Raw genomic sequence first — 25,037 nt, forward strand, 5'->3', positions numbered from 1 at the left:
AACAGAACTTCCGAGCAGGATACTCTTGCTTTTTTTGAAATATGAGCGGCACATACGGACGGGGACTATAAGGAGCTTTAGCATTCACATAAATGGGACGGTTCCTCTTCAACACGTGTTTCGAGCGGGGCTTGAGGGAGTGTTATATCCTCTGTCTTCCCCCCGAGCTACTCTGCGAAATTATGGACCATCTCTCCCTGGTTGACATAGTACAACTTGGAGCCACCTGCCAGACACTCCATCTGAGCGTCATTCAAAGAGACCATCTTTGGAAAAATGCGTTGGACTCTCTTCTCACACAACCTTTGGCAGACCCTCAACCTTTTGGTTCTTTTCACAACATGGTTGTTAAAGGATTTCTACACTGGCGACTTTTTGTTGATCCTCCTCAGTCGATTAAACTCTGTACAGATGCCCTTGTTGCTTCTTTTCATACGCTAAAACACTCTATGCGATTGGCTGACAATGATCCCCTTTGTTATGCGTCTCTGAAAACCCATCGCATTCGAGTTTTGCACGGGCTGCTTACTCTAGACCATCTCATTCAAGATGGAGCGTTCTGGGGTGCGGTGGCTTATCAGCCTTGCCATCATCGGCAGCGAAAGCCGTACCAAGATAGATATGGTTTTGGTTCCCTAGATATCGAGGCAGGGTGGAACTCGGAAGGCCATATGCATACAGCTCTTTATTCGGGAAAACGGACATATCACATGTGGCCTGACAAGTTCTGTTGGAGTTGTAGTTCCGACCGCGGTTGGACAAGGCGAAACCTCAAAAAAATCACCGCTATCATCCTCCGCCGACCTTGATTTTGCATGTTTCCTTGAATGTGAAAATAGACAGTTAGACAGAAATGCAGAAATGCAGTTCCCAATCTTGTATCATTAGGTATTTAATGATGACGGATGTTCATAGATCTCTCACCAAGGCCACCATGGAGAAGCGATGTACCACTTTCCCCGGCAGCGATAGCTCCAGCGACACCGGCACCTCACAGGCGCCGGATTTCAGTGGGGGGAGTGACGAAACTGCACCAAACGACGAGTCCACACAGCTTCAGAAACGGACTCTTCGAAAGCCCCCACCACTCCCTCTTTCAGTCAAGCGCTCACACTGTGATGACAGCCTAAGGCCTAACCCACCTCTGGTTCGGTTCTGCCAGAGAGGAACGCCGTGGCAAAAATATCAGCGCTTCATACATGAAGGCTCCTCAACAAGCTATCTGGCTTATGAGCTCTCGCCGGCATTTCCCATTGTATTAATAAAGAAGCAGCATGGAGTAGAAGCCTACTCAAGCAAGAATCTCCTTAGAACATCTCATACAAATCTTGTTAATTTAAGAGATGCTTTTATCGAGGGAAGACAAGTGTTTCTTGTCTATGAATACATGCAGCTGTCACTTGAGCAAGTTCATTCGAGTACATCTTTAAAGGAGTTCCATATTGCAACTGTTTGCAAAGAGGTAGTTATCTCCATAGCTTACTGGCTCTATAAGTACTGACTCTATGGAGATTCTTCAAGGGATTGCATACATTCACCGCGAGCTACAGATAACACATGGCAGTATAAACTGCCAAAATGTTTTCGTCTCTTTCACTGGCCGTATCAAGATTGGTAAGCATCTTGGCTTGTTCTTGGAGAGCAGCTAGCTGACCGTTTAACTAGGAGATATTGGAGGAAGTATGCTATCTGGCTCCAAAGACAACCCGGAGATTGATACTCAGTCTGTTGGGTTTGTTATGAGGGAGATAATGGAGCCCGGGCATAGTTACCTCAATCCAAAAACATTCACCCTTGACAAACCAGAGAAATGGAGCTTAGAATTACTTGAATTTTTCGAGAAAACCAAAAATTCGACAGGAACAGACCTATTGAATGTATTTGAAACCATGAGCAGCAGTCCAAAGGCTACTTTACTAATATCCCTAGCATGTCTTTCTTGCCTACTCTCCGGGGCCTGGCTGCCTCGGCCCTCCTGCAGTGTCCGCAGGGCGCCTCTCAAAGAGAGAATGGAAGCCCTTTGGGTAGTGATATTCTTGGGACACAGCGACCAGAGCTCTTTGTCGCCTAGTCCCACAAAGGAGAAGGTTTAGCGGAGCGGATAAATATTCAATTTGCTGGGATCCGCGAATGGTGGCTGTACGCGCAAGGTTGGCCTTTCTGTAAGACTTCTGATGATTCATTTGCTAGGACCATTGTTGACCCGTGATTGATGGGGTCACCTTTCTACTGTCATTGACACCGTTTCCGGTTCCGGTGATCTGGTTCTTTCGTGATCACGAAACTTGTTGGGGCTCGCATCCGTGAGGTGATTCAGTCTCAGCACAATAAACAATATCATGACAAACCAATACGGGCATCCAAAACAGTGCAACGCGCAAACAAGTTTCTCCGGCCCAAAATCAAGTCACCGCTGTCCGCCAGGATAAGGAGCATTTTCATTGAGTTGATCTTGGCTTGGTTTAGGCATGAAACGGACGGAAAGGAAAGACACGGCCATGATCAGCCGGCGGATGCCTTGGTTTTAGTACGCAAATATGCATGATCCTTTGCTGTAATTCCCAAGAAAAATAATGGCTTTCAACTGGGTCTGTTAATTTCTTCCTAACATGTGGTGGTGAGAAAAAATGCCAATTTTGTGATGCAAAAATTGCGCTCGCTCAAGGGAAAGGGACGAGTGAGCCAGTTGTGTACCCGTGGGGCTGTCTATGAGACGAGTAGATGTACATCATTGCCTTGAAGCTCACGCGCAATCTTTGTACTTCTTTCTGGAACCCGCTTGGCTAGGAAGTAATTTGGTATCTCCAGTACATCATGGCACTTGATTCCTGTGTCTGAATGTCTTGGGGTCCAAGAAAGGAGCCCCGCCGCCTCCACTGCGGGCATAGCAAAGTGTCTGGTCTTGTAGTGGTTGATCCTGCATTCTGTTGCCGGGTCAGAGTCCTGCTGCAATAGAAATAACTTGTGCGTTGCTCTTGTGCAGCAAGGTGATGCCGGTGATTCATCGAATTGTTTGTTATCCTCTCGATAAGAAACTCATTTACCCTCTAGTATCCCATTTCATCAAGTGCTCTATTTCCCATTTCTCCATATCCTTATATTTGGAGAGCACCACTGGATCCAGGCTTTGATTATAACATTGCCTCGCGACCTCAATCAATGGAAGGTCCGGGGCAGCCTGTTGCTCTGGCAGTGGAAATCTGCTAGCCGCCTGGTCCTGGATTGGCGGGTCGGAAAAAAGGTGAGCTGTCTCTGTCCCTATATTCTGAAGCATGCGTGGTTTGCCACGTGCACTCCCCCGTAGGGAGGTTGTTCGCCGACTAGGTCACTTTCTTGGTTGTGTTTGTCGGGCAGTGGCGACTCTTCAAGCCCTTGTGGGTCTGATGCCCCGGCTTCGTGGGGGCCTGGATGGTGTTTGGTTCTTCTGCATTGCTGGCTGATTCATCCGCGCTTTGCTCGGGCGTCCCAGGGTTCAGGAACTTGCACAGTACAGTAGAACTGGGCCATACTTTGTGATGTCACTAACTAGTAGCTAGGAAGCTGGAGAAGGTGTCCGCATACACTGAACGTTTGCAGCCGTTTCTGCTTCATATCGAGGAAACTGTTCGAAATCTCTCGGAGAGTCGAGCACCTATGGGTTAGTTGGGGGGAGGGGGAGAGGGGATCATTTGTTGATGTGATGTTGTCTAATTTGCCTTTTCTGTGTCCGAAGGTTTGATCACATGATTGACTTCACATGCGGGTTGAACATCAGTTCTGCGAATCGTACCAATTACACAAAGTTTTTTGACACTTTGTGCGCGATCGCTCCTTGGCGTTAGACGGGAACCAAGCTGTCGGGCCGTGACCTTGATCTGATGTGGCGAGAGTACAGGATCAACAGGTCCCGCCCATGAGAAGTACTTAACCATCTACCACCCTTCTTGGTGCCCCATCTTCGCATGGCTCGGAGTCACCGAGGCCACAAATTCACGAGTAACATATAGATAGTGCTGAGATGCGCTGCGGATGGGAGCAACTAATCTACCGTTATTTTGATTATTTGTTGAGTATGAAATTCAACTCTGGCAGAGGCCTCCAGTGTCCGTCCTCATGTAAGTCAGTGCATTCCCGGGGTCGTCAACCTCTCTCCTCATGGAAAGCTAACAAAGCTTCAAGCCAGTTCCATCTTGGATCAATTAAGAAATCAGCTAGAACTATGCCAGAAAGCATTATCTCAGCTCAGTGTTCAAGAGCGCAATGTCTTGCAGTGAACTCAAATCGTTGAATAACGGGAGACGGCATGGGACCCGAGAGCCTTTCGGTGCCGCCGCGTTGGATACTTACTTACAATGAGCTTGTTGTATGAGCCAGTTCTTTGTTTCCTACTTTCTTTGTCTGATTTGGCAATCTGTCAATTATTGGTTTCTTTGTTTAGTCCTCGCTTTTCTCTGTTTATGAAGACCATGGCCGCGAAAAAAAACGATTTTCTGCTACTGTGTAAACAACAATTCGTCCAAGCCAGTTTTTGCAAATTAACTGATAATTAATAAGCTTTGAACTTCGGCCCCGGTGTCGCCCTCACAAGGCCTGAGTCACAGTAAGATACCACTGCTCTACTTATTATATTCCTTCGGGACGAGTGTCCGCTTGAATTCGCTGATGCTATTGGAGCAAGGGTGGAATATGTCGCTTGGTGAATACAGGCGAGATAATCATCCACCATGTTCTGATGATTCCCAGCCCGTTCTTGTCTTCTGACCAGCGGATCACTGTGGAGTTTTTTCCTCAACGGTCACTTCGACTAGTGTCATGCACATCAATATATCGCGGATGATAATGAGAAAGGCCAGCATGAGGATGCTGATGGCTCAAATTGCAGTGTTGACTACGGTGGTGGGTGCTGATTGTTTGGGTGTGCGAAGTGTGACTGGAATTTAGCTGACCTGTCTTCAGACATCTCTGAATTAGCTATTGAGCATTAGAAAGCCAAGGGTCCGTTTGTGGGGCACTCCACTTGGAGCCCGCTGGGGAACTTCCCTGCCATCAAGTGGAGAACGCGAGACATCGTTTACAGCTAAAGGGTGAAGGAGAGGCAAAGACAAGCGAGCAGGCCAAGGAAGGTGCGGAGACAGCAGTAGACAATATGGGAGTCTACTGATATGTATAGAGAGCATCTTATGACATTCCTGCCTTAAATCTGCATGTTTTGTGTTTGCCCTGGTAGACATATTCGGTGGGATGGTATAGGGAAAAGACAATAGGAGCACTACAGTATATATCTAGGTTGCCAAAGTAAATCATTACAAAGTCAAATGACAGGCAGCTAAAGCTGCGGCACTTCAATTCGGTATTTCGTCAGATCTGAATGCTAATAGAAAGAAACTCCTAGTATTTATACCCATACTTTCACCAGTCTCCGGATACTAGCCATATTAGCAACAACATTTAACTCTTATGATTCTAAGCATGCAGACAGTTACACTTTTTCTGGCTTCTGCTTTTTCCCTGGCGAGCCAACCGGATGGAAGCACGTCACCGGGCTTCTCCCAAGCAACGTTAGGGCACCCCTCTGGCTCTATAGCAGGCACTGGCACGCTATACACGCATCCACTCTCACCTCATATGCCTTCTGATGCAACCTACGTCACTATGATAGGGAGCAACAGCGCATCGATATTCCTGCCAACAGCCACTGGCACAATTCAACCAACCATCCCTGCTTCACTCAAGCTACCTCCTGGTCTTTCGACAATACCATCAGGGGTGTTCTATACAGGAATACCCAGACCACCCCAAAGAACCTCACGAAGCTCTGGCAGTAGCCTTGCAACCCGTACTCCTATTGCTCCAACAGCAACGCCTTTTGTCCCGATCGAAAATGGTGCTGAACGCCTGTCATTGGCTGCTTTCCCTGCTGTACATGCTTGCTTATTGGTTGCCTTTTGGATTATGGCGTGTTCAATCTAGCTTAGTAGTGGTTTGACCAATGAAACATGATGTCACTAGCGCGCGTCTAGGTATCCAGGTCCTAAATAAGCGATGTTAACCGCGGCGCGGCTGGCGGCTCCGTTAACCTTAATAACTTTAAACGACCAGCTTTCCGCTAGACGCTTACACACCTTTCAGGTCGTACATACATTTCTAATTGCATATGAAGAAGCAATGATTGACCAATACAAACATCATCCAGATAGAAATCACACGTCCACCTGCCAGTAGAAACACATGTCAAACCTCACCACCTGTCTCCTCGCTGTCGTCCTGAGCAGAAATTGAACGCCGCCGGTGGATTCCGATTTCAGCTTCCAACATCGCGATTGTTGTATTCGCCACATCCTGTGATTCAACAGCATTGGATAATTCGCCTATGAGCTCTTCTCTAAGCGCGAGAGACTCGATGTGCGCCTTTCGGAGCTTTTCATGCTGCTCTATAAGCTGTCTATGCTGCTCTTCCAGCTGCTTGTGTTGATCTATCAGCTGCTTTCGCTCCATGTCTGTCTGATTATAACGTTCCAGAAGTTCGTTTTGGGTAAGTCGTGCCCTTTGATTTGCTTCGCTCGCTTTGGCTAACATTCTCTGCAGGTCGGCGATGTAGTGAGCATCTCGAGACTCTCGCGTAAACACCCCCCAGAGGAAGTCAATGTCGAGTATAACCTGACGTGCGCCAGTCTATAATTCAGTTAAATAATCTTATTGATTTGACGCTCTGGTGGCTCCTACCTGCTGGTGGGGAGGAACGGTTTGGTTGCTTGCCATTCGAGTAGATGCTGTTGAATAGTAACTTGGAAAATGAGGATACTCCTAGAGCCCAAAGAGGGTATTGAATTGGTATTTATATCTCATTCAGAAGAATGCTTATTCCGATAGCCATCTGGGATAAATTTGGATTTGCTAATTATATCCAGCGCTGAGCACCAAACAAACACACTCCAGCATTTCCAGCAAGCGCTTCTCCCTCCCCTCGGCGTTCGCCTACCCGGTTCCCTTGTCTGTTTGTATCTCCATTTAATTGGTGCGACGATCGCGGTTAGAGCTAGGAATCGAGATGCCCAGGCCACTGACGGTAGACTGTTCCTATTTCGACAGTCTGCAAGGGAAGCTTGCACGGAGAATTTTTTTTTAGTACTTACATTGGGTGGCTTGGAGCTATGATTCCCTGTCTCACGGCCTGATGTATCACCTCCACGCCGCCTGATGTGCTTCCACTGCGATTCAATAGCTTTTTCTGTCCGGTGTCGATCGGCATCAACGACTTCGTTGAACAAGTTCGCTATTGCTTGCCAGCTGTGTCCCTGGTTCCTCAACTCAACGATATAGTTTTTCTCCCAGGTGTAATATGGTTTGCTGTGACCCGACGCCATTGTTGAAACTTGATTGGGCTGATGATGTTGCAGGAAGTGTATCACCAACTCTTTCTCTTGAAGTGAAGCGTCAAGGCAAACTCTTGCCATGAACAAATCCTTTATATTTCTGGTGAACTTATTTTTTATCATGCTAGAAAGTACGCAAACTATAAGAAAATTATATCATGAATTTTGAAGAGAAATTTGCCTGTAGCCAATACCTTTCTGTTTCGGAGCGCTTCTCCCTCTTCCCTTGCCTGAGACCCACCTACCAGGGGAAAGCGATGGGATGCAGTCACAGGCTGGGAACAATTGAACTAGAGAAAGCCAAAGCCGAATAAATAGACAGCATATAAGTTGACCACACCTCTGTACGCAATCTTCCCAGATGCAGCATTGCACCATCTTCCTCTTTGCGAAATACTCCCTTTACTGCATTGCTCACGACCAAATGCCCTCTGTCTCGCCTGCGATGGACTACCTCCAGCAACTTGATGATGAGCAGCTTGAAGCACTTGCAAAGGAACTGGGCCAACTTCCAGAGGAAGACTTGCCTCTTTCCTGTCTGGATCCGGATTTCCTTAATCCAGTTCTCGATTTTGGCGAAGTGGCGTTCTCGGACGGCGCTACAAACTCCACACTTCCCGCCATGGATGAGGCCGAAACTCTTGAGAAAATAGACATTCCAGACCTCATTCCGGATCTTTCTGAAGCACCATTGGAAAAAGTTCTCTGGAAAGTCAAAGATCTCTCTGAACAGGTTCAGACTCTGAAAGCTGAGTGAGTATTGATCATGAATAGCTAAGCAGTTATGGTGCTAACATGAACTCAGCCTTCAAGATAAGAATGAGTGAATACTCCGCCCCTCATTGTTACCGGCAGCTTGGTACTGACCCCTCCAGGAAAATCAACCGCTTGACGAATTATATCAAGCAACTGCAGCCTTTCCTCCAGCGTATCGGGGATACCATCCATGATTTGTCGATCAAATACGAGAAGAAGTGACATTCAAGGGACAGGTGGCAAGAATTTTTTGTTTATCCTAGCTGTTTCCTATCCTTTTTATCCAGTTGATAGTAGTCTTGGATGACACTCCCTACACATGCAATATCCCTGCTGCATCTCTTTTCCATCATGTGATTTTAGTGTCATTTTTGGCTTGTGGGTGTGCCTTAGTTTAGTCACTTATTTTGTGCTCAATCACGCAGTTCATAGGCTGTAAGGTAGTTCACCACGAAACGAGCCCCACATTCCACCACCAAATTCCTCCAACGTTCAACATTCAATATGCGACAACATGGTCGACAACGCCTCAATTAGGCTTGCAATTGAAGATCTTGAATCGCAAGAGGCCCCAAATTATGCTGCGACCGCGAGAAAGTACTCAGTCAACTGAGAGACCCTGTGCGGACGGCATAAAGGCTTGCAACTTGCTCAGGATGAAGCGGCCTCCTGATATAAGAAAAAGCTCTCTGATATACAGGAGGCAGAGCTCCTGAATTATATAAACAAGCTCTCTAGCCGCGGCCTTGCCATTACACCTCAGATTCTATGAAATATTGTACAAGAGATGACAGGAGAGGATGTTGGAATCAACTGGGTTAACCAATTTCGTGAGTGGCATAACAACAAGATCAAATGCTTTTATCTCAAAGCAATTAATCAAAATAGGCAGATAGCAGATAACCATCAGTGCTTTAAGCACTTCTATATGCTTGTAATTTGATGATTTATTTGATTAATTGCGATTGCAGTTGTTGATGCTGGCTAACTAGTTGACTACTTAGTTGGAGCAGAAAATCAATCAATATAATCTTGAGCCCTCAAATATCTACAACTTTGATGAAAAAGGATTCCTCCTAGGCTCCTGCCATGCCTCAAAGCATAGCGTAGCCCAAGATCACCCGGAAAAACTGCTTCACGTCCTCATAGATATCAAGCACGCCAGAGCTGTAGGGCCCGGAGCGGTCGAACACCCAGGCCTCAAACTTGGTCCCGCAGACGGCGAACGCATGGACAAATAGCCGAGTTGGCTGGGCGATAAACACTTCCCGCACGTAGAGCGCAAGCTGAAGCAGCGTGTCTTTTGTCCGGATCTCATCCGATGACTGTTTCAACTCGCCTACCACACAGATATCCTTCCAGTCATGTTTTTCTCCCGAATCACCCTGAACTCGGGCCCTTAGCAAAGGATCGACTTGTCGCTCCGCGTCAGAGCCGACAAGATCTGCCTTGCTTGTCGTGGAGAAGCAAACGCTGCGCGCATCCGAGAGCAAATCATCTTGGAGCCGAAACCCCCATTCGAGGACATCCTTCCGTACCGGGGGATTGGGGAACTTAGCCCAATTACCGTCACTCGCGGGGTCCAGGACGCGTTGCCAGATGGCATCCGCTTGCGCACTCCAGTCCGTCCTTTCAAAATATTTGGTTAAGAACCCCTCCACACCTCGAAAGGTGCAGCTATGAATCTCTTCAAAGATCCTTCCTTCCACGAGCCGGCGCGTCTGTTCAGGTCCTTTCTGTGACTACGACGTAAATCTGACCGGTGAAGCATCAAATGAGGGCGGAACACTCGCTGGAGGAGTTTGTCGAGGGACGGTAGCGATAAGGTCGAAGACCGCCTTCCATATGTCAACGTCGGGAGCCTTGTGGATGACGAGCCGGACTAGCGGTCGACAGTGATCGTAGCGGAGGTGGCCTCGCCGGATGCGCTTGAATAGGTCTGCCAAATCTGAATCCACGTTTTGATCGGCAATCCGTGAGCGAAGGTTGAAGGCTGCATCTGCTCCCAGAAGACCATGAAGGAGTTTTGAAAGCGCATTTTGATAGAGTCGGTCAAGACGATCGATGGTAGCGTCGGATGAGATTTGACGCGACTCGTACATTGGCTCTGCTTCTTGTAGCAAGCCGCATAAATCATCAAGTGAGCCCGCTAAGGGGTAGTCCTTGATGATGGATTTTTCATCTGGCGAAAGCTCCGCCATCTGATAATGTAAGGAGATTGGCTTTGATATGTTAGCATGAACGCTGTCACATATAGAAAGGATAGAAGAGAAACATCGTCGGCACGGTTGCCTAGTTATCACGTGACCCCAGTTTATAAATAGTGAGCGATTTCCAATGGAAGAACATAGAAATTCCAACAATTTTCTAACGGATTTTCTTGATCCTATTCTCCCTCCAATACTATCAGTCGATTATGCAATGGCAATGCTCTTTAAAGCGGCAGAGACGATAAAATTACGAGGAAATATAAAGCCACATGAAGAAAACGCATACGACAAGCATTTGCCTTGCTCGCCAGGGAGCCCAAGCCTGTATCCAGTACGAAAACGGGGGAACGACGGGATACATTTCGAAATTTCTTAATGAAACTGAACGATCATGATTGTGGTCCACAGTTTGTCATACTCTGCGTGGTTGGCCTTGGTCAATCGGTGATCGCATTTATGTCGCCCCAGCTGAATTCACCTACACCGCTCCATGGTGGCAGCTTCTCGAAAGCCCCGAGGCTTGGGGATCAGACTTGAATGCCTTCCTAGCCCGTTACAAACCGCATCTCAAGCTCTTCCTCAAGGCGCTCCGAGATTGTGAGGACCGGCAAATACGGAAAGGCTCCATCATGGAGTGTCAACGCCTATCAGATTGAATGGCGCAATCAATTGAAAATGGACTTTTTTGGTTCTGCCTTGCGGCGAGGAAAAGCTTCATGTTTGACGACATTTACTGGACATTTCTTGACAAGAAGCATTTTGGCCCTCTGCGCTGCTTGGATGATAGAATCTCTCTTCTGTCTCAGCAGGAGCGCAGTGAACTGGATGGATTCGTCCAGAGGAAATGCAGCAAGCTGCAGAAAAGGGTTTGGATGAACACTTGACTTATGATGAATTCGTTGATCTTTAATGAGGGTATTTGGACATTCTAGATCATGAACACTTTGTAATGAGCATTACAGGCTAGGGTATGTTGACCCTAACCAAGAGGCGCCCTATCTCTCGCCATGTTTACCGTTCTGAAATGGATTTTGACCGCGTATAAAACAATTATGTATGTACCGTAAGTATCTCTTTAGACTAAAGTATTATTTTGAATAAGGTTCATGGATTGCTTAAAGATTCCCTAAAATCCTTTTTCCATAATCTCCATCTTTTTTTGGGGTTTATAATTGTTTGAACCCTTACCGACCCTGACTAGAAATTCTTGGTTCTTGTTCTGAATATATCCAGTACTCTGAATGGTACCACGGTAGGATTATAACGCCGTCTTTTGGCAGCTTGTGTCTGCTGATTTTGTAGAGCTAGTTTGGGACAAGGGGGTCGGTTTGGTCTAAATTCCATCTCCCAATTATACTCTAGATCAGAGTGATCATGACGCGCAACGATCTGGGCAGAAACATTCAGTTCCCCACGAGTGATCGAGCAGGAGTATCGCCACTCAGAGATCGTGGCTCCGTCGTCAAGTACAATGCCCCGATCGTCGAGTTCGATCGAGAATCCACGGGTAGGCGTTCTATAAAATTTGCCACCAGCCCGAAGCCGATTGATTGCATCGATCATTTCATTAGCCATGCGCGGTGGAAGGCCGATAATAGGAGAATTCCCTATGCGAGTTTGTGATGTTGTCGGTGCTTCAGCTGGGTTCGAAATAAAACGTGATACCAGATCGCAAGACTTATTGACCAACTCGTTGTTCGGATACCGAAATTCAGTTCTCCTCATCCAAGGATATTGGTTGCATTTAACCCACGTTGGCCAGAATAGCACGAAATAACGAGGTTGATTAGGCGTGAGCGAGTACGGTTTAAGTGTCGCTGTAAGTCCATCTTTTGGGGTTTGGTCTGGATCATTCTCTTTTGTATCTGTCGCATCGACATCTTCCTCTTGCTTTATTGCTGGATTGAAAACGCGGTTTGGGTCTGGATCATTCACTTTTATTTCTGTTGCATCGATATCTTCCTCTTGCTTTATTGCCGGATTGCTAATGCGGTTTGGATCTGGTTTCATTCTGAACGCCATCTAGTTCGGCTTTGCCTCGTGAAGTTGCCTCGGCGGGGTGATGGGGAGGTTAGAAGGGAGGCATGAGGTTGAAAATGTGAGGCAGAGGCTTTGTTTCCAGCGCCGGGAACAGAGAGAAGACAAGTAAGGAAGGTGCTGGGTGAAAAACTTGTCAAGAAACACATGCACCATAGCAGCGCATTCAGTCATGTGATACAGTGTGACAATACCTTTCATTACAAAACATATTTAACTAGCTATATTAGCACTAGTATATCTTGGCACTATTTTAAAAGAAAGAGGAGAGTACGGAACTGTCAAGCTGGTTTTGCAAGCTTCTGTACTGTGTTGAATCCAAACGTTCGGATAAAGAATGGTCTTCCCATCCTCAACATGGACACTGAAATGCGTTACTATGAAATAAGTGACCCGTACCGCAAATCAAACAAATACTACAAGAATCACTACACCTGTTTATGGGTAGTTGCAAAGTCTCTATGAATCCCTCCATGGAACAAACACCCCAACCGGATCACAAAATTTCTTTGATCTCTCTTAGGAATTAGTGGCAAAGAATAATTTTGAAGTACATGAGGAAGGACGTTCATTATAGAAGAGCAGTATTGCTGTTCACCACTTCTGATACAATGGAGCAAGCTCTTCCAGGCGATTTTGGATAACCACCTTAACGAATCGCATTCCCCCAAGCTGTCCTCTCAACTGCTCAATTGGCAGTTTATTCAACAAAAAAGTAAGAGGAGAAACGGGTTCGTCATCGTCATCGTCACCATTGGCATCATTGTCAGTTTCCCACCCACTGTCTTCCACCTCCTCATCCAATGCTCTCAGTTGCTCGAATGACAGAATTTCGCCATCTTCAGTTGGCATGGCAAGATCCGGATCATATACTGCATCAAGATCATCATAAAAAATATAGCCACCATCGAGGTTTTGAAGTTTCGCAAAGAAGACAATCAAGGAAAGGGCTCCTTTTTCCTCCTTTGTATGTTCACACCCGTCACCGTTGACAGAGGTATTGTACTTAAATTCATATGCGTCCGATCGGCAAAGGGGACATGTTATTTCTGCTAAAACTGCACTCTTGAGATGGCCCCAAAGGCATCCAAGGCAAAATGTATGCTTGCAGGGTCCAAACTCCATTGGCAAGAAGAAGCGTCGCCGGCAGATGGCGCAAGTATTGTTGTCAATATAGTCCAAGTCATGAATATGCTCCTCGTGCGATTTGGGATCAGGATATCTCTCCTCAATCTGCTTCAAGAGTCGAGTTATTTCAGGGTGTGAATGGGTTGCCATTATGTTCAATTCCAGATCTCAGAAGCAATTCTTCAACTTGAATACAGTATGCCTATTAGTCAATAATTTGAAACCAATCTAGCAGAATACTTACAAAATTCAAATTTAAGAGGGTGGCCTTGATATGCTACACCTAGTACCAGTTAGCACATCTCGAAGCATTCGTGCTTAATGGCCTTTTCACTTACCTCTTGAACCAAGAAATTTTGTCAAGGGGAGAAAAAGAAGCTTCAGTGAGAAGAATCCGAATACTTTATATATCTTTCCAAATGACAGCTACAACACTTCACTTCGCTAGGGCACTTTCCAAATCCCCAAATCTAATAATCTTATTGGCTAGATAGAAGAAATTTTTTTGTGTTGACTTTTATGTTGCAGAGGCTTTTCAGGATTCCATGTGTTTCTATCCCCTTTAACTAGCAGAACCGCTAGTTATCATGCAGGAGACGAAAATCTGGATTAGGAAATTTTCTACAATTTCAGTTCTCCATGCAACCATATCCAGTTACCTCTGATGCATCCTCATCCAAAACTGGGAAAGAATTCCAACAAGGAAGTCGCTGATAAGATCCTCAGCATCTTCGGCACCCGTACCGTAGTGATTTTGCCAGTGATGAAAGAAACCCCGTTCCGAAGTCACTCTTGAGCATCTAGTTTGCTTGGTTTTTAGCATTATCAACCTCAAGGATTTCACGTTCTATATATCTCCACGTCAAAATGCAGTCACTGCAATGCACAGAGTCTCAAGGCTCCTTTTTCGATAGGCTCACCGCGCTTGCAAAAGCAAAATGAAGCATATAGAAATCTGGCCCGTTGTCTAAGCAATGCGAATTGGAATCTTGAAGGGTGATAATACAGTTATCTCTCACAAGGTCAGCCCACCTATAACACACCTAGCCCTCCATGGATGACAAGAGAAAAGTGATAGTTGAATGCTGCCGAAACAACTAGCTCTAGCAGGCACGACAGAAGGCCCCTGGAGCAGGAGTTCTGTGCAAGCGATAGAAAAATCCCTGGGAGGGCACGCAGGCTTTCCAGATTTGTCACGAGTGCGTGTATTTCCGCAAACTAAGTAATTCGTAATCGACCCGAAAAGCAAGTCTTTACTCGCCGGCCTGCTGTTGGATGGACCATAGTTTGTAGTATTGACCTTTCAAATCAACAAGTTCCTCATGCTTCCCTTGCTCAACCACTCTCCCTTTATTGAGAAAGAAGATACGATGAATGTTCTTAATCTCCCTGAGATTGTGCCTCAAGTGAATGTCAGCGAGGACAGAACAAGAGGGACTGAGCCTGACTTATGAAACTAAAATGGTGGTCCGACCATTAGCGCGTGATTTCAGCACATCCAAGATACAAGAGGCTGTCTTGTTATCCTGGCTGTTTGTAAGTTCATCCAGGAGAAAAATGCGCGCATCCTGGGTTAAAGCACGAGCGATGGCCAATTGTTGCTGCTCTCCGCCGGAGAACATAGCATCTTGGTACCGGGTGTTATAGCCTTCGGGGCATCGTTGGATCCGGTCGTGGATTAACAATGAGTGGCAGATCTTGCGTATTTCTGCGTCCTCGACATTGGGGTTGGTGTATTTGAGATTCTCCATAATGCTGCGGTCACTAAAGAAGCTAGGTTTCTGGGGTACAAAGGTAATTCCTTCCTTTTGGCTCTCCGAAATATCGCTTTCGTTAATTTGGATGGAGCCACGTTGTGGGAAGTGGACTTGCAAAAGGAGATTCAGGATGGTTGATTTTCCACTGCCAGACTCTCCAACAAATGCAATGGTTTCGCCGCCCGGCACCCTGAATGACAATCCTTCAAGAACTTGGCATTGTTTATTGTAAGAAAAGTCCACGCTCTTGAACTCAATGCTTCAGTGGGTGTTTCCCTGATTAACTAACAGCACCTTCTGCCGTTGATAACAGACTGATGTTTCTTTCTCGGAGATTTCAATAAGTGAATTGACCTTTGCAAGCTCCAAGTGGATAGCATCCAGAAAGCTTTGCATGTTTTCCAGAGCCTCTTGCAATCGCGCGAGGAAAATGAACATTGTTGCAACCTCACCATGTTGCGCGTTATCATGACACAGCCAGCTGGACCTGCTGTATAAACAAGGAATTGTAATGCTCCTCTCAGTATTGAAAGAGCAGCGGGATGTTGACTGGAATTCAAGCGGGCGTCAACGGTGTTTTGAAACCGGGTGATCTCCTGCTCCAGACGGCTGAAGCAAATCACTGTACGCCAGTTAAAAATAGAGCCATGACAGGCCTCCTTTTCCCTTCTGATGCTATCACGATATATCTTCCATCTATTATGTTGTTGGGACCGGAGCTTTCCTGAGAGGAAGATATAGGAGTCCATGATCACTGCAAAGGACACTGCTGCCCGGCTGCCAAGTTGGTAGTATATAGAAGTAAATGTCAAAATAGTATCGGAAAGTACGGGAATAAGCATAAAAATTGTTAGTGATATAACTGCTTCAAAACAGCCGGCGTCCAATATCACATCTGACAGGGTGGCGAGGTCCCAAGCTTCATCAAACTCACTTGGGAGACTCATGACTTTGGCAAAGGTATTAATTTTCAATCTGCGGTCCCAGTAATGCTCTAGTGGAAGCAGCAGATATGTCCTAACACTCGCGATTAAATATCCGGGTTCAAGGAAGTGAAGGAATGCAAGATGATAGATCTCCTCAGGTAAGTCTGTTGATGGTTACCCCAAGAAAACCAATACACCCTAACAGAAGAGAAAAATGAAACATACTGCTTGATTTGCTTAGTCTGCTCATAATCTGCCCAACCCTCAATGGCATCAGCACATTCAGAGCCCGTTCAGCCAGCAAGCACATCCCAACTCCAAGGAGTCGTAGTTGGAGCCTTGGTTGTCCCGCTGGCCAGGCATTCGTCTGAAGCAATTACAAGGGGGAATTAGCAGCTTTCAGGTAACACACTAATCAGGGTTGACATAACGAACCCAGAAGAAAATGGTACGTCTGCGCCATGGTGTGAGTCGCTCCTTTGCGTTGAAAGAATGCCACCAAGACCCAAAGGGGTCAGGAGCTCGTTGGTTCGGAATATCATTATTCCCTAACTTTGGTTCTCTTGTCACCATGTCTCGGGTTCCCCAAGACGTCTTGAGCCACAACGAGTTTGTCCATAGGCGCCATTTGCCAAGTGAGGAGCGTAGAGCTTACAACATGAAGTGTACACGCCGCATAGACCTTGAGAATACCGTGAAAAGAGCCAAACAAGACGGAAATTGGTATCAAGGCAATATCGGATGGGTTTCGCTTGAAATATCCTAAGAATTTGATGACCTTAGTGAGAAACATCCAAAGGAGGAGCAACCGCAATGCCCATCGATGCGCGACAGGGTCGTTCTCCGTTGCCCTGTGGCACAGCCATATTAATGCAGATTCAACAAGGAATGCTGGTGGCGAAAGGGTTATTAGAAAAACAGCATAGGTGCTGTAGACGTGCCTCCTGTTTGTGAGCTACTGTATCTCGTTCCGAACTGACCTCCAGATAAACCGCTCGCAGAACAAGCTGCGCAGGTTGCTTCTCCAATTGCTTCGAGACCAGCGGAGACACTGTTTCAGATACCCCCAATTATCCTTAAGTGTTGTCAAAACTAGGGCTTCTGGATGATATTGAAAATGCATGTCCCAGAAGTGCGAATCCAGCCAACGTGTGATAAAATTATCGTCATCAGGCTGGAGTTGTTTGCCCTGCCAAGTTTCGCCCCCAAAGGCGTCAAGGAATTCGGGGCCCTGCAGAATCTCAGAGCGATATGCGGCAGTTCGCCCGGAAATACATGGCATCCCTCCGTCCATATAAGTTGTTGCAGCACAGTCAAAGTTCCTTTGCTCAAGATACAATGCCCCAAGGAAACTTCAGACGCGCCGCCACAGGCCCTGCAGCGGATCATGCTGAAGACGCTGACATGTACCAACTCCCCCCATCTTCTCTCTCTTGAACGGCGCGAGTATCCATTTGAGAAGATGAGGAGATTCCCAGATAACATCATCATCTGCGAGCACAGTGATATCAGTTGCAACAAGCTGAATTCCTGCCACCAACTGCCTTCTTTTACTACATTGTTGCACCGTGGCTACCTGGAGTTCAACCCAACAGGGTCTGACCATCCCCATCACCTCTTCGGCCACGCCCTGCTCCTCCTTAACAGTTACCAAAATGACTTTCTGCGGATCATTTTGAGGATTGACTTGAGGGTCTCTGCCAGCCTTTGCCTGTCGATATTGAGGCAGGGGATGACCACCGTTACGTCTGCAGGCCCCAGCGGGCCGGGGGGGGGGGAATCGGTTTAAGCCGGTGATACGCCCAGAGGTTAACAATAAGCCGGACATATCGATAGCAACTTGAAGTCGAGTGTTAGTTAAGGTGGGCGATTACTGACTGGTATAGGGCAGGTCGGGACTTACAAAATCAACCAAAAAGCCCAGAGGTGAAAGGACATCATCCCGACGGACCCTTGAGGAGGCATGCGTGGAAGAGGGATATGTTGCTATGGACAGACAGTGGGAAAGGCCTTGATATTTATCGTCCAACTTGCCCACTGACATTCCTGGGGCCAATGAGCACCTGCGCTGAATCTAGCCCTATTGTGGCGTTCTATCTGGTTGGATTTGGAGATGGATTTGGACACGGACTGTACGCACATGGTGATACACTTGGTGCATACTTTAATGTATGGGAAAATGTCAACAGTATTGACATTCAAAACTCTTCTAGGCAGCCTGTGAATGGGGCCTCTAACCCCACAGGGAAGTTTCACACGCAGGTATTGCCAAGTCTCAAGGTTCGTCATTGTGTGCCCGTCTGATGAGAGGGCCCAATGCCCGTAAGTATTAATACCAATGCAATTCTCAGATTCATCAAACATTTCACTAGGGAAATTGGAATGTATTGCTTGATCATCCCCGTAGCCCCGGCAACAAGGGCATTTCACAGACTTGCGCCACATCCTCTTAGCCCATATGAAGGCAGATTTAAGAGAGAGTGTGAATGACATGGCAAGTTTCAGGCTTTTCGCGATAAGGTTTGGTGGAATTGCAAACGGGAAAGGAGGTCGCAAATGAACTCTTAGAGGTGTATACTACGATAATCGGCGAGTTTTTATACTAAACTGGAGCCAGAGCCCTAGCGGCCACCGCCGCGAGAAGCTGGTGCCAGGACCATTGATGACAATCACCTTTAAGGCGCGGCGAGTTGACTTGCAAGCTAGTTTTGTTTCGCAGGACTAAATTTTGTGTTGCATGACAACATCTTAGAGTTCTGCTTCTCCAAGAAAAATGAACATATAAACACTCCAACCACAATAGTTTATTGGTACTAACTCATAAGTGGAAAAGAGTTCGAGGGTAGTACAAGCAAATCTGGTTGATTTCTTATATAGTTAAACTGAGAGTAGAAATAGGTTCAATGATAAGGCAATTCAGGGTATTTATTGTCTTCATATTCCTTTCATTCCATCTGCCTACATCTTGTAAACATTTTCAGGTCTCATCATCCACTCAACACACTCACCTAGGGTTAACACTCCCCCGTACTTCTTATAGGTGGGCGTATCACAGCCATGAATGATTCTTTCCAAGTTCCGTTTACAATCTGCAGCTTTGAAACTAGAAGAGTCTATCTTTAGGCCCCGACAACGCAGCGCCCTGACCTGAAATCTCACTTTGGCAGTGCAGAATGGACATGCCATGGCCATAATTGCAGCGCCAGCTCAAGAAGGGGTGAGCGAGGCGAGCCGATTCAAAACGGCTCGATTCTAAATTTCTGGAGTTCTGGGTTTGTGGAGTTTGGATCTCTAGGTTTTTGGTTCTTGCGGTTCGTCCGAAACGGCTCGCAACCCAAATTTTGTTTGCAGGATTCCATTGATTTTCCTGGCAACGGTTATTGGCTAAGGCCACATGTGTTTCTCTTGAATATGCTGGTATCCATCCTCATATTGACTCCCACAGCAACAAGTTGTTTTCCCCATCAATCCACCTTTCCACACGTCAAGGAACTGCTGCCTCCATTCCTGCATTTTCCCTGGATACTGCGTCTCCAGCTTTTCACATCCATGTCTGAATGCATTGGCGAGCGGTGACCAACTCTCCAACACTCTTTCTATAATTTTTTCATCGAACTCACAGTCCAGGAAGGATGTAAGTGATTGCTGATAAACGTCAAGGTCTTCTTCAAATGTCTCTTGGAGTCGAAAAAAGTATTGGAAATGGATGACCAGACTTTGGGACATGATACTAAGACTCTCTAGAGAGACAAAATTAACCCCGACCAAGATTCCACTTGCAATGGTGAAAGTAGCATGGATCCAGCCTGGAGGCAAGTAAACAATTCGGGAAGAGTCAACCTCCATTATATAACCTCCTTCAAGTTGATCTGAGATCTTGGTCAAACGCCCGCTCTCGCCGGACGACTGTACAAACGTTTGGAGGTTTGACTCTGTTGGTGGATATACAAGCCAAATCCGCTTGGAGTTTCCAATTGACTGTGAGAGCGCGTGTCGGTTCTGATCTGAGCCATATCAGTATAGTGTTGCACATGTATGCCAAATTGTACAAACCAATATGTATATCAACAAAAGTCCCTGCTGGAGCAAAATTCGCACTTAGTTCTAGCTCTGTGTCTTTAAGGATACGTAGCTCGTTGCGGAGTGACCTTTCGGGACGGAGGTGCCAGAGCTCCTTAGGCAACCAGATATTCATTAATGAGCATCGGGCGCCAGAGATGGCCTCAAGCGGCATGGTTCCTTGATATAAAGCGGTTGAAATTGTATAATCCCGCACATTCAGGTCGGTACTTTGCTCCCCATCTCTTAGCACATCAAAGTCATCTTTCCGCTCAATACACATGCGCATGGTATGGCAGAATTTCTCTGGGGAAAATTGGCGATCCCAACAGTTCGTCGGATTCATCAAGGCTGGCATGTCCCAGCGTTGGTTTTCAGTAGTGGGAAGCAATTTGAGGTTTTGCAGATAACACCTAGGAAAATGCCCAGCGGCCTGGAGTTGTTCAAGCTTTGAACATAAAAGTGATAGTTCATGTTGATTCTCTGCTATAGATTTGTATCAGCCTTATTATTTTGCATAGGTAAAGAAGACGTTTGTACCTTGCTGGGGTTTGGGAGTCTGTGATGTCTCACTTTCCTTCTGTATGTCCGCCTCTCCATGCTGTCGGCGTGCACAGATCCTTTTGTGGCGTCGGATATTGGATTTCAGTAAAACTTCTCCACAGGTCTCACATTTGTGCTGTTTGCCCGTTGCACATTTATGCTGGGAATAATTTCTCCATATCACGGTTTGTCCACATTTACAACAGGATTGTACCCAGTCTCTCTTCGGGCAATACTGTCTTCGATGACGGGAAATACCGGTTCTGTGGATGCGCTTTTTACATGCAAGACATGCTATAATCTCCATGTTGAGTCGAAGGGATGAACGTCGAAGGGATGAACGTCGAAGGGATGAACGTCGAAGGGATGAACGTTGAAGGGATGAACATCGAAGGGATGAACGTTGAAGGGATGAACGTCGAAGGGATGAACGTCAAAGGGATGAACGTCGAAGGGATGAACGTCAAACGGATGAACGTCGAAGGGATGAACGTCAAAGGGATGGGGTGCCTGTTTGGCGGAACTGCTAGCTTTTCTTGGCATGAAATTTGAAAAACAAGCCACTACTCCGTAGTGTGCTGTTAAGCTGATTTTGTAAGCCACTGCTGAATTGAGTGACAGGTGCTGACTTGCAAGCCAGTGTTGTCTTGCAGGACTAATTTTGTGTTGCCAGCCATATTCGGCTTGCAGAATGGGCTGTCCATGGCGCACCTACTATCGAAAGCCTAGTCTCTGAGATTCAGAAATTGCAACTTGACGTGCTTCACGAGTCAGAAAAGCGACAACTACTTGAGTTTGTGATGCGCTAGAGAAAGGTTGCCCAATGGCTTCAAGCAGACAATAAACAACTGGAATGGTACTTGCAGCAGTGGAAACTGGTCGCAACCCGTTCTTTTGGGAGTACACAAGATTGCTCACTATGTACAGCAGCTCAACTACTTTTAGCTCCATTTTTAACAATGGACTCGCGTATCTAAAATTGGCATGCCCACTCCAACATGTACAGTAGCTACGTTTTCATCCGTCCAGCGAAAAAGCCTCAGGCAATCGTACTTCGTAGAAAGTATGTGTGGGCCATCATTGGATATGTCGCCCCGATTTTGAAGGAACTTGATCGTCTTGCATCTGTGAGTCGGGAAGCAGTATTCCAAGTATTCCCATCATGCTGACTATTGATTTTGCCTATTTCCTTAGCTTGATGTCTGGATCTCTTTTAATGAACAGAAGAAGAAATTTATTGTTAAAGACTTTGCTCTGGAGCTTGAAGTTTATACACAAGACTCAGCTCTTTTTGACACTGAGTTCAATATCAACCGCGCTCGTGATCATGTCTGGCTCTAGTCGAAGCTTGTTGGAGATGTCACCCCCGCACTCGATGAGGAAACTCGCTTTTTTGACCTGTTGACAACATTTACCGTGGTATTGGCGTCTATTAACTGAACGTTAGTAGTTGATGAGGATATAGCGGAAGTACTCACCTATTTCCCCTCTTTCATAACGTTCCTCCATTCTCCGAACCATGCATATTTCTTCCAAAATCTCCCACCTCTCTACCGGTGTGATCTGGCGCCGGACATCCTTTCCAGCGTCTTCAAGCTGATCAGCGGTAACGGTACAGAGCTTCAAAATATGAACCAAGAGTTGAACACGACCTGTGGGGCAGTGGGTTAAGCATTAGTGGCCGCCGCTTGACATTCGCGTATATTGAACTTACAAGGTGTCTTCAAATGATCTGGTTCCCTGTGTTCCACGTCTGCAGGCCACCAAGGCGGCTTTGTGACCGGTCCTTTTTTATAAGGGTACATGGCCTGTTTCTTTGGTTCGATGAATCTGATCCAGGCTCTGGAGAGTGTTCGACAATTGATCTGTTGGAATCCACGAAAGGCTGCATAATAATAGGCCTTGACCGTCTCTTTATCACCAATTCTGAGATCAACCCGACGTTCGTCAAGTTCAGAGTCTTTGTCAACTTCGGATAATGCACCCCGGCGGGTGTCAGCCAACTGAAGGAAGCGCTCCTTGACATCACGATCAAAAATGTGATAGCAGTCTCTTTCAGCAGAAAACGACGTATGGTATTTGATATCCCCGGCGTGGTCGATAGCGATCATGGCAAAATGTGGATATGGAATTTTTATTGGCTAGAGGAGAACAGTCAGATTTCCCCAATAGCCAGAATAGAGGACTAGTAGCCTTACAACAGGTACTCGAATCTGCGTAAGCTCCCGGCCCTTGCTATGGGGGCTCCCATCGGTCATTGTGGTAGATGTAGTCGAGATCTCTTAAGTTCAGCTGGGACTGATAAATCGCCAGTGGAGGAAGAATTTTTAATCGTTGTCGGCAAGGATGGGCATTGAACGGTCCATAAAACTGCTCGGACTAAGTCTCAAAGAATGGAAAGGGAAAGGAAGATATGGTTCTTTAATGGAGAAGGGCGGGTACAAATACCCTGATGCTCCAGCAAGAAACGGGCGCAACATTTGATCAGCACACCCATGCTTTGATACGGAACTATTTGCGCGTTTCCCCATGCTTGATCGCACCTGCATTTAATCGGGGTCTAGAACGAAACATAACTGAGATCTGAATTCCTGATATTCTGTCGAGCTCGGACAGCTGAGGTTTGAGTGCGCTTCCAGGATGCAAGCCTCCCAAGCCCAGAAAGCCCCCGTGCATCCGCAGGCGGATGCACCATGTTGTCCAATAACTGCTGGTTCCTCTTTAATCTTGGCGAGGAAGGGCCAAACGTATTCTTCGTCTGGAAATCATGACAGTCACTTGGCCCAAGCGGTACATGGCTCGGTCTATCTCCCTCAGGGATAGCCAGGGATCGAGAACCACGCCCTGAACCATTCCTCGTTGTAAGATCCCAACTTTGACCTTCCAAGCCGAGTGTGGAGCGCTAGCGTCAAGAACACGAGCTTTAATGAGTGGGTCGTGCTGACGGGCACGGAAGAACAACTACGGAGAAGCTCACTCAAACAGAGTTTAGCTCCGAAATCCGCAAGCTCACGCAGCGCAGGATAATTTTGCCAAGATCCGAGAATTCAGCGCCATGACCATTGACAACCGATGTATACATTTGACTGAAGACTGTGAAGTTTTTGCACGGCAGGACTGCTGAATTCTTAACCTATAAAACATGATCCCGAAACTGCCAGCCAGAAAACCAAATACCAAGGGTCTAACAACCCGCTTTATGAATCTCCTTGAGGTGAATATCACTGTTGTAACACGAGTCAGATCGCCCTACAATGAAGGGCAACTATACTCACAAGGCAAGAGTTGAGTTGGGTGGAATTAGGCCCGGAAAGCCACTGATTAGGTGATGTTAGTGTAAGAGCTGTTCGTTGTAACAAGGCGGCCATACCGATCCATATAAGCTTCCTCTCTGCGTCTGTTAGCCTTACCCTGACGAAAGTTGGTCACGTATAGAGAACTTACGGAGAAATAATGACGCTACATGCTGCTCCCTTGGCCAAGCTCAGTACTGCGTTCTCAAAGCCTACAAGATTGTAGAGATTAACGTGACCGGAACGAAGTGATTCCAAAGGCAGATGTCCCCTACCTTGGATAACTTTTCCTGTCCCCAAATGGAAAGTAAAATCACCTCGCTCTTCGGTCGTGTCAATCCTACGTGCCAATTAGCATGCCATGGCTCCATCTAAGGTAGCAGTTTGCCTTACCTTTTACCGCGGCAGCCCGTTTTTCGGTCATAAAGATACCCGTTGTATGCTACCGTCACCTTATCTCCTCGAGTGGGTCTGCTAACATCGTTTATCTCTGTAGTAGTCGGCTTTGTCTGCGTACGGGGCCGATCTCCAGAAGCACCGTCAAATCTGTCGGATCCAGCATCTGACTGCTGACTATTCTCGTTGGCCTCGTCGGGATTTTTTAGGTGATTGCACACCTTATCGAGAGCAAGAGAGGGATCAGTCATGATTGTGGACTATCGAGTATGATCCTTAAAACTACTAAAATGAAAAACAAGGGAGTCAATTGCATGGGAGCTTAGTTCCTTGAAAGAGCTTCGGAGAAAGTGAAATTCTGTTGAGCTTTATATTCCTCCTTTGGTAGCACATACACGCGACTCGTCGTTCTCCGGGTGCCCTACTTTCTTTCTGCTCTGTCTCATTCATCTTATCCGTTGCAGAGCTAGCATCCGGCATCTGTCGTAATCCTCTATACTGCAAAATAACGCAACAGCTGTATCCGAGAATGTGGCGCGAATAATGCCAACGACAACATAATTTGTTCGTTCCAATCGCC

At 46.6% G+C, this 25,037-nt stretch overlaps 12 protein-coding genes across 12 annotated transcripts; 3 read left to right on the forward strand and 9 right to left on the reverse strand.

Moving 5' to 3' along the window:
• Positions 1-934: 934 nt before the first annotated feature.
• On the forward strand, positions 935-2,028 carry D8B26_005344 (uncharacterized protein; the record flags this gene model as incomplete). The annotated part of the gene is made up of 4 exons (XM_066124790.1): positions 935-1,462; positions 1,512-1,614; positions 1,666-1,877; positions 1,930-2,028. The coding sequence occupies 4 exons, from the start codon at positions 935-937 to the stop codon at positions 2,026-2,028; spliced, it is 942 nt and encodes a 313-aa protein (XP_065980871.1).
• A 4,182-nt stretch (positions 2,029-6,210) lies between these two features.
• On the reverse strand, positions 6,211-6,738 carry D8B26_005345 (uncharacterized protein; the record flags this gene model as incomplete). Its single annotated transcript, XM_066124791.1, has 2 exons — positions 6,211-6,651; positions 6,703-6,738. The coding sequence occupies 2 exons, from the start codon at positions 6,736-6,738 to the stop codon at positions 6,211-6,213; spliced, it is 477 nt and encodes a 158-aa protein (XP_065980872.1).
• A 249-nt stretch (positions 6,739-6,987) lies between these two features.
• D8B26_005346 (uncharacterized protein) lies at positions 6,988-7,343 on the reverse strand (the record flags this gene model as incomplete). Its single annotated transcript, XM_066124792.1, has 2 exons — positions 6,988-7,056; positions 7,113-7,343. 2 exons carry the CDS (start codon positions 7,341-7,343, stop codon positions 6,988-6,990), a joined length of 300 nt encoding a protein of 99 aa, XP_065980873.1.
• Positions 7,344-7,797: 454 nt separating this feature from the next.
• On the forward strand, positions 7,798-8,330 carry D8B26_005347 (uncharacterized protein; the record flags this gene model as incomplete). The annotated part of the gene is made up of 3 exons (XM_066124793.1): positions 7,798-8,105; positions 8,158-8,175; positions 8,228-8,330. The coding sequence occupies 3 exons, from the start codon at positions 7,798-7,800 to the stop codon at positions 8,328-8,330; spliced, it is 429 nt and encodes a 142-aa protein (XP_065980874.1).
• An 872-nt stretch (positions 8,331-9,202) lies between these two features.
• On the reverse strand, positions 9,203-10,309 carry D8B26_005348 (uncharacterized protein; the record flags this gene model as incomplete). Its single annotated transcript, XM_066124794.1, has 2 exons — positions 9,203-9,850; positions 9,896-10,309. The coding sequence occupies 2 exons, from the start codon at positions 10,307-10,309 to the stop codon at positions 9,203-9,205; spliced, it is 1,062 nt and encodes a 353-aa protein (XP_065980875.1).
• A 1,206-nt stretch (positions 10,310-11,515) lies between these two features.
• Positions 11,516-12,328, reverse strand: D8B26_005349 (uncharacterized protein; the record flags this gene model as incomplete). Its single annotated transcript, XM_066124795.1, has 1 exon — positions 11,516-12,328. The coding sequence occupies one exon, from the start codon at positions 12,326-12,328 to the stop codon at positions 11,516-11,518; it is 813 nt and encodes a 270-aa protein (XP_065980876.1).
• A 621-nt stretch (positions 12,329-12,949) lies between these two features.
• D8B26_005350 (uncharacterized protein) lies at positions 12,950-13,633 on the reverse strand (the record flags this gene model as incomplete). The annotated part of the gene is made up of 1 exon (XM_066124796.1): positions 12,950-13,633. One exon carries the CDS (start codon positions 13,631-13,633, stop codon positions 12,950-12,952), a length of 684 nt encoding a protein of 227 aa, XP_065980877.1.
• Positions 13,634-14,931: 1,298 nt separating this feature from the next.
• Positions 14,932-15,678, reverse strand: D8B26_005351 (uncharacterized protein; the record flags this gene model as incomplete). The annotated part of the gene is made up of 2 exons (XM_066124797.1): positions 14,932-15,486; positions 15,556-15,678. The coding sequence occupies 2 exons, from the start codon at positions 15,676-15,678 to the stop codon at positions 14,932-14,934; spliced, it is 678 nt and encodes a 225-aa protein (XP_065980878.1).
• Positions 15,679-19,550: 3,872 nt separating this feature from the next.
• Positions 19,551-20,514, reverse strand: D8B26_005352 (uncharacterized protein; the record flags this gene model as incomplete). Its single annotated transcript, XM_066124798.1, has 2 exons — positions 19,551-20,170; positions 20,220-20,514. The coding sequence occupies 2 exons, from the start codon at positions 20,512-20,514 to the stop codon at positions 19,551-19,553; spliced, it is 915 nt and encodes a 304-aa protein (XP_065980879.1).
• A 605-nt stretch (positions 20,515-21,119) lies between these two features.
• Positions 21,120-22,109, forward strand: D8B26_005353 (uncharacterized protein; the record flags this gene model as incomplete). Its single annotated transcript, XM_066124799.1, has 4 exons — positions 21,120-21,274; positions 21,442-21,561; positions 21,775-21,895; positions 21,963-22,109. 4 exons carry the CDS (start codon positions 21,120-21,122, stop codon positions 22,107-22,109), a joined length of 543 nt encoding a protein of 180 aa, XP_065980880.1.
• A 102-nt stretch (positions 22,110-22,211) lies between these two features.
• D8B26_005354 (uncharacterized protein) lies at positions 22,212-23,026 on the reverse strand (the record flags this gene model as incomplete). Its single annotated transcript, XM_066124800.1, has 3 exons — positions 22,212-22,420; positions 22,483-22,909; positions 22,967-23,026. 3 exons carry the CDS (start codon positions 23,024-23,026, stop codon positions 22,212-22,214), a joined length of 696 nt encoding a protein of 231 aa, XP_065980881.1.
• Positions 23,027-23,489: 463 nt separating this feature from the next.
• On the reverse strand, positions 23,490-24,708 carry D8B26_005355 (uncharacterized protein; the record flags this gene model as incomplete). Its single annotated transcript, XM_066124801.1, has 8 exons — positions 23,490-23,729; positions 23,782-23,888; positions 23,961-23,992; positions 24,044-24,085; positions 24,139-24,159; positions 24,213-24,273; positions 24,337-24,401; positions 24,455-24,708. 8 exons carry the CDS (start codon positions 24,706-24,708, stop codon positions 23,490-23,492), a joined length of 822 nt encoding a protein of 273 aa, XP_065980882.1.
• Positions 24,709-25,037: the final 329 nt, after the last annotated feature.

Source organism: Coccidioides posadasii, chromosome 3 (genome assembly GCF_018416015.2).
Source record: "Coccidioides posadasii str. Silveira chromosome 3, complete sequence".
Lineage (NCBI taxonomy): Eukaryota > Fungi > Ascomycota > Eurotiomycetes > Onygenales > Onygenaceae > Coccidioides > Coccidioides posadasii.